The sequence below is a fragment of the Salmo salar genome, chromosome ssa09 (genome assembly GCF_905237065.1).
Source record: "Salmo salar chromosome ssa09, Ssal_v3.1, whole genome shotgun sequence".
In the NCBI taxonomy this organism is placed as follows: domain Eukaryota; kingdom Metazoa; phylum Chordata; class Actinopteri; order Salmoniformes; family Salmonidae; genus Salmo; species Salmo salar.
The window spans coordinates 91,430,491-91,445,704 of NC_059450.1; the positions used below are offsets into that span (position 1 = coordinate 91,430,491).

The 15,214-nt window shown below is 44.7% G+C and overlaps 1 protein-coding gene across 1 annotated transcript in view; it reads right to left on the minus strand.

Annotated features, from left to right (window-relative positions):
* Window positions 1–12,693: 12,693 nt before the first annotated feature.
* LOC106612219 (BTB/POZ domain-containing protein KCTD16) overlaps window positions 12,694–15,214 on the minus strand; it is a 115,776-nt gene continuing 113,255 nt past the window's right edge. The window contains exons 2-3 of the mRNA XM_045724202.1: window positions 13,076–13,294; window positions 12,694–12,944 (exon numbers count right to left, since the gene is read on the minus strand). Coding sequence (XP_045580158.1) covers window positions 12,700–12,944; window positions 13,076–13,294 — 464 coding nt within the window. The 3' untranslated portion in view covers window positions 12,694–12,699. The remainder of the gene's footprint in view (window positions 12,945–13,075; window positions 13,295–15,214) is intronic.

The window sequence follows — 15,214 nt, forward strand, 5'->3', positions numbered from 1 at the left end:
TCATTACTATGTCAGCTGGCAGGTAATTTGCCAATTTAGCAGACATCACAAACCTTCCATGTCATAGATATTTATGGAATATACATGTACAGTTGAAGTCGGAAGTTTACATACACCTTAGCCAAATACATTTCAACTCTGTTTTTCACAATTCCTGACATTTAAATCCTCGTAAAAATTCCCTGTCTTAGGTCAGTAAGGATCGCCACTTTATTTTAAGGATGTGAAATGTCAGCATAATAGCAGAGAGAAGGATTTATTTCAGTTTTAATTTCTTTCACCACATTCCCAGTGGGTCAGACGTTTACATACACTCAATTAGTGTCATAAAAACAGTTCTGCAGGAGGGGTGAAGTCAGGCGCAGGCGACTCAGGTACGTTTAACGTGTTTAATAAAGAAGGCAAGTCCAACACTAACAAGAAAGACGCGGGACGCAGCCCAGCAACCTAATTCCCAAAACGCGTAATGTAACTCAGGAACAGTAACATAAATTCCCCCAAACCTACAGCAACAGACACAAAACAATCCCGCACAACCCCAAACACAAAACTGACAGACTAAATACTCCCACTAATTACTAAACACAAAACAGGTGCTACTCTAACCAGACATTACCAAACGAAACAGAAACATAGATCGGTGTCAGCTAGTAGGCCGGCGACAACGACCGCGAGCACCGCCCGAACGGGGAGAGGCGCCACCTGTGGACGTTGTGACAATTAGTATTTGATATCATTGCGTTTAAATTGTTTAACTTGGGTAAAACGATTCGGGTAGGCTTCCACAAGCTTCCCACAATAAGTTGGGTGAATTTTGGCCCATTCCTCCTGACAGAGCTGGTGTAACTGAGTCAGGTTTGTAGGCCTCCTTGCTCGCACAAACTTTTTCAGTTCTGCCCACAAATCTTCTATAGGATTGAGGTCAGGGCTTTGTGATGGCCACTCCAATACCTTGACTTTGTTATCCTTAAGCCATTTTGCCACAACTTTGGAAGTATGCTTGGGGTCATTGTCCATTTGGAAGAGCCATATGCGACCATGCTTTAACTTCCTGACTGATATCTTGAGATGTTGCTTCAATATATCCACATAATTTTCCTGCCTCATGATACCATCTATTTTGTGAAGTGCACCAGTTCCTCCTGCAGCAAAGCACCCCCACAACATGATGCTGCCACCCCCGTGCTTCACGGTTGGGATGGTGTTCTTCGGCTTGCAAGCATCCCCCTTTTTCCTCCAAACATAACGATGGTCATTATGGCCAAACAGTTCTATTTTTGTTTCATCAGACCAGAGGACATTTCTCCAAAAAGTACGATCTTTGTCCCCATGTGCAGTTGCAAACTGTAGTCTGGCTTTTTGTGGCGGTTTTGGAGCAGTGGCTTATTCCTTGCTGAGCGGCCTTTCAGGTTATGTCGATATAGGACTCGTTTTACTGTGGATATAGATACTTTTGTACCTGTTTCCTCCAGCATCTTCACAAGGTCCTTTGCTGTTGTTCTGGGATTGATTTGCACTTTTCGCACCAAAGTACGTTAATCTCTAGGAGACAGAATGCGTCTCCTTCCTGAGCGGTATGATGGCTGCGTGGTCCCATGGTGTTTATACTTGCATACTATTGTTTGTACAGATGAATGTGATACCTTCAGGCATTTGGAAATTGCTCCCAAGGATGAACCAGACTTGTGGAGGTCTCCAATAGTTTTTCTGAGGTCTTGGCTGATTTCTTTTGATTTTCCCATGATTTCAAGCAAAGAGGCACTGAGTTTGAAGGTAAGCCTTGAAATACACCCACAGGTACACCTCCAATTAACTAAAGCCATGACATCATTTTCTGGAACTTTCCAAGCTGTTTAAAGGCACAGTCAACTTAGTGTATGTAAACTTCTTACCCACTGGAATTGTGATAAAGTGAATTATAAGTGAAATAATCTGTCTGTAAACAATTGTTGGAAAAATTACTTGTGTCATGCACAAAGTAGATGTCCTAACCGACTTGCCAAAACTATAGTTTGTTAACAAGAAATTTGTGGAGTGGCTGAAAAACAAGTTTTATAGACTCCTACCTAAGTGTATGTAAACTTCCGACTTCAACTGTATGTCTGACTGATTTTGATAATTGAATGGATCATGTTGCATGTGACGGCTCACACGATGAAATAATGTTTAGAAGTTGTGAAGAGGATGATAATTTCACTGAGAATCAACTCAGCAGTTTTGATCAGCCATGTGCATGTAGTTATTGTGCAAATTGTAGACAATTGTGTTTACTCTTTTGCACACGTGCCAAAACAAGTGCAATTTGCTTAAATTAATAAGAAATTCAAATCTGGTGTGAACAAAACTAATTGTTCAGAGATTTGAACTTATTGTTTTGAGAATTATTCTCATTCAAGAATTGAGCCAAAGCGATTGGGAAAAACGAAGTGCTAAAAAAAGTAACAGGGTTGAGCTTAACAGGCTACAGGGTTGAAGACACGGTACCTTTGCATCCTTGAGGAGCCTAGAGGAGGATGTTGGCTATCGACCATGTGTGAAGACTGGGAGGCTGTCAGGAGCTCCAGGCAGGTGTCCAGTCTGTAGACCAGTCCCAAACGGCATCCTATTGCCTATTTAGTGCACTACTTTAAAAGGGTTAGGTCCACTGTAGTGATCAATACTGATAATAAACCCTGTAGAGGAGGAGGGGAGGGGAGAGGGGCGGCCAGGAGCCTGGGGGCTGGGGGTCAGATGGGTTTGTGGGATAGGCCGGTGGGGCCATCAGGGGCCAATATTATCAGCCAGGCAAATGGTGCGACCAAGGCCATGTGTTTGATGCTGATAGCCGATATGCAAAATCAGATGCATCGATTTGTCATCACTGTATTAGAAGGTTGAGGACATGCTAAGAGCTGGGTTAAGATGCCATGTGATGGTTGGATGGGGATCTGGTGTCGAAGAGGAGAAAAATAAGTGTTGGGTTTCGTTCTGAGGTTTCCCGTTGGGATTCTATTGAATAGAGGTGGGGAGGCTGAAGAGATAGAGACCAGGAGAATAACGTTCAATATACAGTATTCTTTTTTAAATCCAGTTTAATAGTCTCAGAGTCTTTAGACAGATTTTCTTCCACTGGAGGACACAATGCCCTCTCCCTGTATTTTAGCTTCTTATATCCAGTTTTGTTTAGTTATAATCTATATTTCAATACAAGTTCCCAAGCTCAACTGGGAGAATTATGTCCTGAGAATATAGGAGATGATTTTCACATTTTCCTTCGATGCTGCCGCTGCATATACAATAGATGGATGTGAATCCTTGGTCTTTAGTGACTTGGCTTATGTGAATCCATTCAAAATTGTTCAAGCGAAAGAAAAGTACCTGCGCCCAGAACCTATAGTTTATAAGATTGTAGAAAAACTCCTATTCTCTGCTGTATACTACACACAGTCTAGCTTGTATACAGTGGTATAAAGTACATAAGTAAAAATACTTTAAAGTACTACTTAAGTAGTTTTTTGGAGTATCTGTACTTTACTTTACTATTTATATTTTGGGCAACTTTTACTTTTACTCCACTACATTCCTAAAGAAAATAATGTACATTTTACTCCCTGCATTTTCCCTGACACCCAGAAGTACTCGTTACATTTTGAATGCTTAGCAGGACAGGAAATTGTCTAATTCACGCATTTATCAAGAGAACATCTCTGGTCATCCCTACTGCCTCTGACCTGGCGGACACACTAAACGCAAATGCATCTTTTATGAATGCTGTCTGAGTGTTGGAGTGTGCCCCTGGCTATCCGTAAATTCTAAAAACAAGAAAATGGTGCCATCTGCTTCGCTAATAGAAGGAATTTGAAATGATTTTACATTTACTTTTGATACTTACAGTTGAAGTCGGAAGTTTACATACACCTTAGTTTTTCACAATTCCTGACATTTAATCCGAGTTAGCAATTCCCTGTCTTAGGTCAGTTAGGATCACCACTTTATTTTAAGGATGTGAAATGTCAGAATAATAGTAGAAAGAATGTTTTATTTCAGTTTTTATTTCTTTCTTCACATTCCCTGTGGGTCAGAAGTTTACATACTGTCACGATCACTGTCCTCGAACTCCCTGTCGTAAATAAGCCAAGGCGCAGCGTGCCGGTAATTCCACATACTTTACTGAAGGAAAACCGAACAAAACAATAAACAGGTAAAACAGAAAGAAACGTGGCGCTCTGGGGCTGCTCAAAGGCAGCTGCACAAAAACAAAATCCCACAACTCAAGGAGGGAAAAAGGGCTGCCTAAGTATGGTTCCCAATCAGAGACAACGATAGGCAGCTGCCTCTGATTGGAAACCATACCTGGCCAAAACATAGAAACAAAATACGTAGAATGCTCACCCCATATCACACCCTGACCTAACTAAACAGAGAAAAACGTCTTTCTCAGGTCAGGGCGTGACAGTACCCCCCCCAAAGGTGCGGACTCCCGGCCGCATACTTGAACCTATAGGGGAGGGTCCGGGTGGGCATCTATACTTGGCGGCGGCTCTGGTTCGGGGTGTAGCCCCCATACACTTTACATTTACATTTTAGTCATTTAGCAGACGCTCTTATCCAGAGCAACTTACAGTAGTGAATGCATACAATTTCATACAAATATATATATATTTTTTCCCCGTACTGGTTCCCTGTGGGAATCAAACCCACAACCCTGGCGTTGCAAACACCATGCTCTACCAACTGAGCCACACCCCATGTGGCTCAGTTGGTAGAGCTGATCCCCCCGCTTCTGTGTCGCCGGAGGAACCAGACCGTGGATCATCGCCGGAGGCTCTGAACTGCCGACCGCCGCTGAAGACTCCGGGCTGCAGGCCGCCGCTGGAGACTCCGGGCTGCGGACCGCCGCTGGAGACTCCGGGCTGCGGACCGCCGCTGGAGACTCCGGGCTGCGGACCGCCGCTGGAGACTCCGGGCTGCGGACCGCCGCTGGAGACTCCGGGCTGCGGACCGTCGCTGGAGACTCCGGGCTGCGGTCCGTCGCTGAAGACTCCGGGCTGCGGACCGTCGCTGAAGCCTCCGGGCTGCGGAGCGTCGCTGGAGGCTCCGGGCTGGGGAGCGTCGCTGGAGGCTCTGGACTGGGGAGCGTCGCTGGAGGCTCCGGACTGGAGAGCGTAGCTGGAGGCTCCGTGCCATGGATCATCATTACAGGTTCCGCACCATGGATTATCACTGGAGGCTTCGTGCCATGGATCACCTCTACAGGCTCCGGGCCATGGATCATCCCTACAGGCTTCTTGCCATGGATTATCCCTACAGGCTCCGGGCCATGGATTATCACTGGAGGCTTCATGCCATGGATCATCCCTACAGGCTCTGGGCCATGGATCATCACTGGAAGCTTCGTGCCATGGATCATCACTGGAGGCTTCGGACCATAGATCATCACTGGGGGCTTCCTACGTGGAGCTGGAACCGGTCTCACCGGATTGGGGAGACGCACAGGAGACTGGGTGTGCAGACCAGGCACAAGGTATACTGGGCCGTGGAGGCGCACTAGGGCTGGCACACCCCGTCTTTGCTGGATGCTCAACCCAGCTCGACAACTGCAGGGCGCGGGCACAGATCGCACCGGCCTGTGAGTGCGCACTGGCGACACAGTGCACATCACCGCATAACACGGTGCTTTCCCCGTCACTCGCTCCCCACAGTAAGCACGGGGAGTTGGCTCAGGTCTCCACCCTGACTCTGCCAAACTCCCCGTGTGCCCCCCCCCCAACATTTTTGGAGGGAATGCCTCTCGTGCTTCCCTTGATGTAGGTTATCCCCGGTCCAGCTCGTCTTCCCAGTAAGCGCACGCTGCTTGGCTTTCTTGTGGTGGGATCTTCTGTCACGATCACTGTACTCTAACTCCCTGTCGTAAATAAGCCAAGGCGCAGCGTGCCGGTAATTCCACATACTTTATTGAAGGAAAACCGAACAAAACAATAAACAGGTAAAACAGAAAGAACCGTGACGCTCTGGGGCAGCTCAAAAACAAGATCCCACAACTCAAGGAGGGAACAAGGGCTGCCTAAGTATGGTTCCCAATCAGAGACAACGATAGACAGCTGCCTCTGATTGGAAACCATACCTGGCCAAAACATAGAAACAAAATACATAGAATGCCCGACCCATATCACACCCTGACCTAACTAAACAGAGAAAAATGGCTCTCTCAGGTCACGGCGTGACACATACACTCAATTAGTATTTGGTAGCATTGCCTTTAAATTGTTTAACTTGGGTCAAACGTTTCGGATAGCCTTCCACAAGCTTCCCAAAATAAGTTGGGTGAATTTTGGCCCATTCCTCCTGACAGAGCTGGTGTAACTGAGTCAGGTTTGTAGGCCTCCTTGCTCGCACACGCTTTTTTAGTTCTGCCCACAAATCTTCTATAGGATTGAGGTCAGGGCTTTGTGATGGCCACTCCAATACCTTGACTTTGTTGTACTTAAGCCATTTTGCCACAACTTTGGAAGTATGCTTGAGGTCATTGTCCATTTGGAAGACCCATTTGCAACCATGCTTTAACTTCCTGACTGATGTCTTGAGATGTTGATTCAATATATCCACATAATTTTCCTGCCTTATGATGCCATCTATTTTGTGAAGTGCACCAGTTCCTCCTGCAGCAAAGTACCCCCACCACATGATGCTGCCACCCCTGTGGTTCACGATTGGGATGGTGTCTTTGGCTTGCAAGCCTCCCCCTTTTTCCTCCAAACATAAAGATGGTCATTATGGCCAAACAGTTCTATTTTTGTTTCATCAGACCAGAGGATATTTCTCCAAAAAGTACGATCTCTGTCCCCATGTGCAGTTACAAACCGTATTCTGGCTTTTTTATGGCGGTTTTGGAGCAGTGGCTTCTTCCCTGCTGAGTGGCCTTTCAGGTTATGTCGATATAGGACTCATTTTACTGTGGATATAGATACTTTTGTACCCGTTTTCTCCAGCATCTTCACAAGGTCCTTTGCTGTTGTTCTGGGATTGATTTGCACATTTCGCACCAAAGTACGTTCATCTCTAGGAGACAGAATGCGTCTCCTTCCTGAGCTGTATGATGGCTGCGTGGTCCCATGGTGTTTATACTTGCATACTATTGTTTGTACAGATGAACGTGGTACCTTCAGGTGTTTGGAAATTGCTCCCAAGGATGAACCAGACTTGTGGAAGTCTCCAATAATTTTTCTGAGGTCTTGGCTGATTTCTTTTGATTTTCCCATAATGTCAAGCAAAGAGGCACTGAGTTTGAAGGTAGGCCTTGAAATACACCCACAGGTACACCTCCAATTGACTCAAATGTCAATTAGCCTATCAGAAGCTTCTAAAGCCATGACATCATTTTCTGGAATTTTCCAAGCTGTTTAAAGGCACAGTCAACTTGTGATACAGTGAATTATAAGTGAAATAATCTGTCTGTAAACAATTGTTGGAAAGATTACTTGTGTCATGCACAAAGTAGACTTTTACTCAAGTCGTATTTTACTGGCTGACTTCCAGATTTATCTATACTTTTACTCAAATATGACAATTGGGTACTTTTTCCACCACTGCTTGTATACTACGCAGTCCAGCTTGTATACTACGCAGTCTAGCTTGTATACTACGCAGTCTATCTTGGATACTACACAGTCCAGCTTGTATACTACCCAGTCCAGATTGTATACTATGCAGTCCAGCTTGTATACTACGCAGTCTAGCTTGGATACTACACAGTCTAGCTTGGATACTACACAGTCCAGCTTGTATACTACGCAGTCCAGCTTGTATACTACACAGTCTAGCTTGTATACTACACAGTCTAGCACAGTCTAGCTTGGATACCACACATTCTAGCTTGTGTACTACGCAGTCTAGTTTGTATGCCCTTTAGTAGGCTAGCAACAAAACTTGAACTATCAAGACCCAGCAGTATACCTTCAGTTCATAAGACTATGGATACACTGTTATTCTGTACTGTAGGCCTATACATTACACAGTATTAGAAACACTGTTATTCTGTACTGTTGGCCTATACTTTACCCAGTATTGGGTGTCCTTTAGTAGCTGCAAAACAAATAGCTTTTTCCAGTGAACTTTTGTTGGAAGACAAACATTGTCATCGTTCCCCCAAGAGAGAGACAGTTCTTCATCCATCACACACACACACACACACACACACACACACACACACACACACACACACACACACACACACACACACACGCACACACACGCTTCATCCATCACACACACTCTGTTTTTGGGGTTGTGGTTCTGTGGTCCCTTAGCATCTTCCTAAGCGGATGCAATGTGGTGACACTGCAGAATCTATTTCTAGCTGAAAATAGTTCTGTCCTATAACTGGGGCTTGTGAAGCATAGCTATGACTACATCCCAAATGGCACCCTATTACCTATATAGTGAACTACCTTCTCTCTGGTTAAAAGTAGTGCACTATGAAGGGAATTGGGTGTCATTGGGGACGCAAGCCAACGTTTCTTCTTCACGTTTCTCTGAGAACCTCTCAACAGGAAGAGCTCGATACATTAAGACATCAGGACTCTTTTCACTTCTTCTAAACTCAAAAATGTTTGGTGAGAGTGCAAGACTAGGGAATGTGGGAGGACAAAAGTAGTGGTTGTGTCTGAAAAGGCCCCCTATTCACTACTGTGCACTACTTTTGATGAGGATCAATAGGGCTTTGGTCCAAAGTAGTGCACTATATACATGGAATGTGTATAAGACGAGAGAGGGAGGATTTTTGACGGGAATCCAACGGAGCGATTAATCCCGAGAAATTAGGCAGAAACTCTACAAACTCTGCCTCATTGTCAGGGAAGAAACCTACTGAATCATCTTTGGATAATTTCGTATCATCCCAAGCTAATAATATTTAATTCTGTCAACTCAACTCAGTGAGAGGGGTAGCATGAGGATCAGAGGGAATATAACTCTGAAAATAACTTCTGAAATAAATTAGACCTGTGCTGTGAAAAGACATCCTATTGAGCAATACTTTCGACAAGACTAGTCAACAGTAGTGCACTACAGAGGGAATAGGGTGCTATAGTGCACTACAAAGGGAATAGGGTGTCATAGTGCCCCATAGAGGGAATAGGGTGCCATAGTGCCCTATAGAGGGAATAGGGTGCCATAGTGCTCTACAGAGGGAATAGGGTGCTATAGTGCACTACAAAGGGAATAGAGTGCCATAGTGCACTATAGAGGGAATAGGGTGTCATAGTGCCATATAAAGGGAATAGGGTGCCATAGTGCACTAAAGAGGGAATAGGGTGCCATAGTGCTCTATAGAGGGAATAGGGTGCCATAGTGCTCTATAGAGGGAATAGGGTGCCATAGTGCACTACAGAGGGAATAGGGTGCCATAGTGCACTATAGAGGGAATAGGGTGCCATAGTGCTCTATAGAGAGGGAATAGGGTGCCATAGTGCTCTATAGAGGGAATAGGGTGTCATAGTGCCATATAGAGGGAATAGGGTGCCATAGTGCTCTATAGAGGGAATAGGGTGTCATAGTGCCATATAGAGGGAATAGGGTGCCATAGTGCACTACAGAGGGAATAGGGTGCCATAGTGCCCTATAATAGGGTGTCATAGTGCCCTATAGAGGGAATAGGGTTCCATTTCAGACCAAACCCTGTACTTATTTCATTTTTTGATCCTGGAAACACAACTGCACAGTCAACCGTTCAATTCAGTCAGCAATGCTGTCAAAGAGTCAGTAGAGTCCCACAAGTAATTGCATTTTCAAGTCATTTAATAGATTTTTTTGCACACTTACAATCAGGGGGATCTTTGAATACCCATCAGCATTACGTTCTGCAGCCTACCTACATGTTTTACTATGCTACACATACATGACATATTGACACATTCAGACAAGAATGTTTACAATAGCAAATGGAAAATCTAGGCAGTGCTCTCATAGATGAAGTTGGCCTCACTCAGTCACCACGACATACAGTATTGGTTTGTGTTCCCAAATGGCGCCCTATTCCCTATATAGTGCACTACTTTTGAAAAGTAGTGCACTATGTAGGGAATATAATGCTACCTCGGATGCACCCTTGGATTTATACACCACACATAATAAATGAACAGCATCTAATGATATGAGTCTCAGACCATATTACTGACACTATAGTCTAATGATATGAGTCTCAGACCATATTACTGACACTATAGTCTAATGATATGAGTCTCAGACCATATTACTGACACTATAGTCTAATGATATGAGTCTCAGACCATATTACTGACACTATAGTCTAATGATATGAGTCTCAGACCATATTACTGACACTATAGTCTAATGATATGAGTCTCAGACCATATTACTGACACTATAGTCTAATGATGTGAGTCTCAGACCATATTACTGACACTATAGTCTAATGATGTGAGTCTCAGACCATATTACTGACACTATAGTCTAATGATATGAGTCTCAGACCATATTACTGACACTATAGTCTAATGATATGAGTCTCAGACCATATTACTGACACTATAGTCTAATGATATGAGTCTCAGACCATATTACTGACACTATAGTCTTCTAGGGTGAAATAACATGCAGTGGCGTTGTTGTAGGACAATAAAGAGATGTGACATCTTCTGTGATGTTTCTACCTGACACAGAACCATTCCGATACATCTACAGACATAGTGCTTTCCTTCTGTACAGAACCCATACAAACTGACAGGTCCATAGAAAACACTGCAACTGTGGCTACTAACTCGTTCCATATCAAGCACTAGCTAGCTGTAACTGAACGTGTGGGATGGAGCTTGTGATGAGGATGGAGCTTGGTGAGCTGTGTATCCTATTGCCCCTGAGGTTGGTTTGTGGCTTGAACAAGTGAAATAGCCTTTAGCTCAACAGGCTAATCATGACTTTCCCCACAGGGAGTGTGGCTATAGTGTCCCTTGCAGTGACCGGGATTTGAACACCAACAGGAGTGACCTGGTTAACACATGTGCATATCACAAAAAGACACTGTGCACACATCACAAACCCATGACAAATGTGGCCTTGTTTTGTGCTAGATTCACTGTGCTCTGCTATACATGCTGGCAATACAGTGTCCTTGATTTCTTCAATTTCTCTAATATAGTACATGATTGTCTTTGAGAGTGTTGCAGTCTATTAGTCTTTAGCGAATACCCTGCAAGGAAATTGAGCCCTCCATCCATCCCTCCCTCTTTCTTTCTCTCTTCCTGTGCCTTGTATATAGCCTCGTTGTTTTTATCGTGTTACTATTTCCTGTGTTACTTTTTTTTGATTGCCTAGTCACTTTTACCTCTACCCACATGTACATACTGTATTACCTCAATTACCTCAACTACCTCATACCCCTGGACATTGACTCAGTACTGGTACTCCTTGTATATAGTCTAGTAATAACCTCAACTACCTCATACCCCTGGACATTGACTCAGGACTGGTACTCCTTGTATATAGTCTAGTAATTACCTCAACTACCTCATACCCCTGGACATTGACTCAGGACTTTTACTCCTTGTATATACACTACCACTCAAAAGTTTGGGGTCAAATGTCCTTGTTTTTGAAAGAGTTCCTCTGTCCAGTGTCTGTGTTCTTTTGCCCATCTTAATCTTTTCTTTTTATTGGCCAGTCTGAGATATGGCTTTTTCTTTGCAACTCTGCCTAGAAGGCCAGAATCCCGGAGTCGCCTCTTCACTGTTGACGTTGAGACTGGTGTTTTGCGGGTACAATTTAATGAAGCTGCCAGTTGAGGACTTGTGAGGCGTCTGTTTCTCAAACTAAAACCCTCTAATGTACTTGTCCTCTTGCTCAGTTGTGCACCGGGGCCTCCCACTCCTCTTTCTATTCTAGTTATAGCCAGTTTGCGCTGTTCTGTGAAGGGAGTAGAACACAGCGTTGTACGAGATCTTCAGTTTCTTGGCAATTTCTCGCATGGAATAGCCTTCATTTCTCAGAACAAGAATAGACTGACGAGTTTCAGAAGAAAGTTCTTTGTTTCTGGCCATTTTGAGCCTGTAATCGAACCCATAAATGCTGATGCTCCAGATATTCAACTAGTCTAAAGAAGGCCAGTTTTATTGCTTCTTAAATCAGAACAACAGTTTTCAGCTGTGCTAACATAATAGAAAAAGGGTTTTCCAATGATCAATTAGCCTTTTAAAATGATAAACTTGGATTAGCTAACACAACGTGCCATTGGAACACAGGAGTGATGGTTGCTGATAATGGGCCTCTGTACGCCTATGTAGATATTCCATAAAAAATCAGCTACAATAGTCATTTACAACATTAACAATGTCTACACTATTTCTGATCAATTTGATGTGATTTTAATGGACAAAAAATGTGCTTTTCTTAAAAAAAAACAAGGACATTTCTAAATGACCCCAAACTTTTGAACGGCAGTTTAGTGTAGTTATTACCTCAACTAACTTGTACCCCTGGACAGTGACTCAGTACTGGTACTCCTTGTTTATAGCCTCGTTATTGTTTTTATTGTGATACTATTTCCTTTTTTTTGTGCAAATATTTGTCTTACCTTTTAACTCTGCACTGTTGGGAATGGGCTCTATCCCTCCCTCCTTCCCTAACTCCCTCCCTCCCTCCCTCCCTCCCTCCCTCCCTCCCTCCCTCCCTCCCTCCCTCCCTCCCTCCCTCCCTCCCTCCCTCCCCTTAGAGACGGTACTTCCTCAGCAGCTCTTGTTGCCACATGTACTTCCTCTCCGGGAAGCGGTCAGGAATCCTGATCCTGTGGAAGTCCTGGATGCACCTCTCCAGCTCCTGCTCCGGTGTTAACTTCTCCTTGTTGGCTTTCCTCTTGGCTGCAGCCTCCCGGTGGTCCCTGATCCCCATGGTCCTCACCCGGAGCAGGTCCGTCTTCCTCCTTATCTCCGACGGCTGGAGCAGCTGAACGGGACCTTTATTGAGGAGGGGGAGGAGAAGAAGAAGAACAAGAGATTTTATTTGACAGACGCCTTTCAAAACACCCAAGGTCACCCAAGGGGAAAGGTGTAAAACAGGAGGTACAAGAGGAGAGGTACACCCACACCTTTCTTCAGTGGCCGGTCCAGGGTCTGGGCGATGGGGTGAGGCTGTCGGCTGACGGAACCACATATGACAGTGCCCTGAGGGGAGCTGGCTTCTGATTGGGTCTCGGAGCAGGAAGTAGAGAGCTCGTTCAAAGAAGTGCCGCTCTCTCCCTCACGCTCGCTCCTGTGGCTCTTGCAGCAGCAGTCGCAGTGGGACGAAGACCACCTGGATGGGCCACCTGGAGAAGAGACGTGTGTGGACACACACACACACACACACACACAACATTGGGTTAGTTTCATCTTGATTTACATCTGAATACCATAACTGAAGTGACAAAAGAAGATAGAGACTTCAGGCTATAGTTCACAAATGACTCACATATTGAATTCATCAATTATCATAGATGTGAATAAGTTGTTGTGACAAGGGAATCCTCACACAATACGTCATTATTAGCTAACGCTCTCTAGGCCTACGCTGACAGATGTATAATCAAACAGACCGGTTACTGAATAGACAAACCCTGACAAATGACCATAGTCCTCTTCCAATGTCATCAAGACATCTTCCACAGGATGCAGCATCACTGACCGTTCATTACTCTGTGTGTGTGTGTGTGTGTGTGTGTGTGTGTGTGTGTGTGTGTGTGTGTGTGTGTGTGTGTGTCTGATGGATGAAGTATACATGACCTAAAGTATTTGGACACCTGCTTGTCAAACATCAATCAATCAAATGTATTTATAAAGCCCTTCTTACATCAGCCGATGTCACAAAGTGCTATACAGAAACCCAACCTAAAACCCCAAACACCAAGCAATGCAGAGGTAGAAGCACGCTGGCTAGGAAAAACTCCCTAGAAAGGCAGGAACCTTAGGAAGAAACCTAGCAAGGAACCAGGCTCTGGGGAGTGGCCAGTTCTCTTCTGGCTGTGCCGGGTGGATATTATAGCAGTACATGGCCAAGATGTTCAAACATTCATAGATGACCAGCAGGGTCAAATAATAATGATCACAGTGGTTGTAGAGGGTGCAACAGGCCAGCACCTCAGGAGTAAACGTCAGTTGGCTTTTCATAGCCGATCATTCAGAGTTAGAGACAGCAGGTGCGGTAAAGAGAGGGAGAGTCGAAAACAGCAGGTCCGGGACAAGATAGAACGTCCGGTGAACAGGTCAGGGTTCCATAGCCACAGGCAGAACAGTTGAAACTGGAGGCCAGGTAGTCCTGAGGCATGGTCCTAGGGCTCAGGTCCTCCGAGAAGAAAGAAAGAACTAGAGGGAGCATTCTTAAATTCACACAGGACACCGGATAAGACAGGATAAATACAGATATAACAGACTGACCCTAGCCCCCCAACACATAAACTATTGTAGCATAAATACTGGAGGCTGAGACAGGAAGGGTCGGGAGACACTGTGGCACCGTCCGACAATACCCCCGGACAGGGCCAACCAGGCAGGATATAATCCCACCCACTTTGCTGAAGCACAGCCCCCACACCACTAGAGGGATATCTTCAAACCACCAACTTACTACCCTGATACAAGGCCGAGTATAGCCCACAAAGATCTCACCCACGGCATGAACCTGAGGGGGGCGCCAACCTGGACAGGAAGACCACGTCAGTGACTCAACTGGATAGCCAGACCATTCCATAAAAATGGAGCTCTATAGGAGAAAGCCCTGCCTCCAGCTGTTTGCTTAGAAATTCTAGGGACAATAAGGAGGCCTGCGTCTTGTGACCGTAGCGTACATGTAGGTATGTACGGCAGGACCAAATCGGAAAGATAGGTAGAAGCAAGCCCATGTAATGCTTTGTAGGTTAGCAGTATAACCTTGAAATCAGCCCTAGCCTTAACAGAAAGCCAGTGTGGAGAGGCTAGCATTGGAATAATATGATCAAATTCTGGGGTTCTAGTCAAGATTCTAGCAGCCGTGTTGAGCACATCTGAAGTGTATTTAGTGCTTTATCCAGGTAGCCGGAAAGTAGCGCATTGCAGTAGTCTAATCTAGTGACAAAAGCATGGATACATTTTTCTTCATCATTTTTAGACAGAAAGTTTCAGATTTTTGCAATGTTACGTAGATGGAATAAAACTGTCCTTGAAACAGTCTTGATATGTTTGTCAAAAGAGGGATCAGGGTCCGGAATAACTCT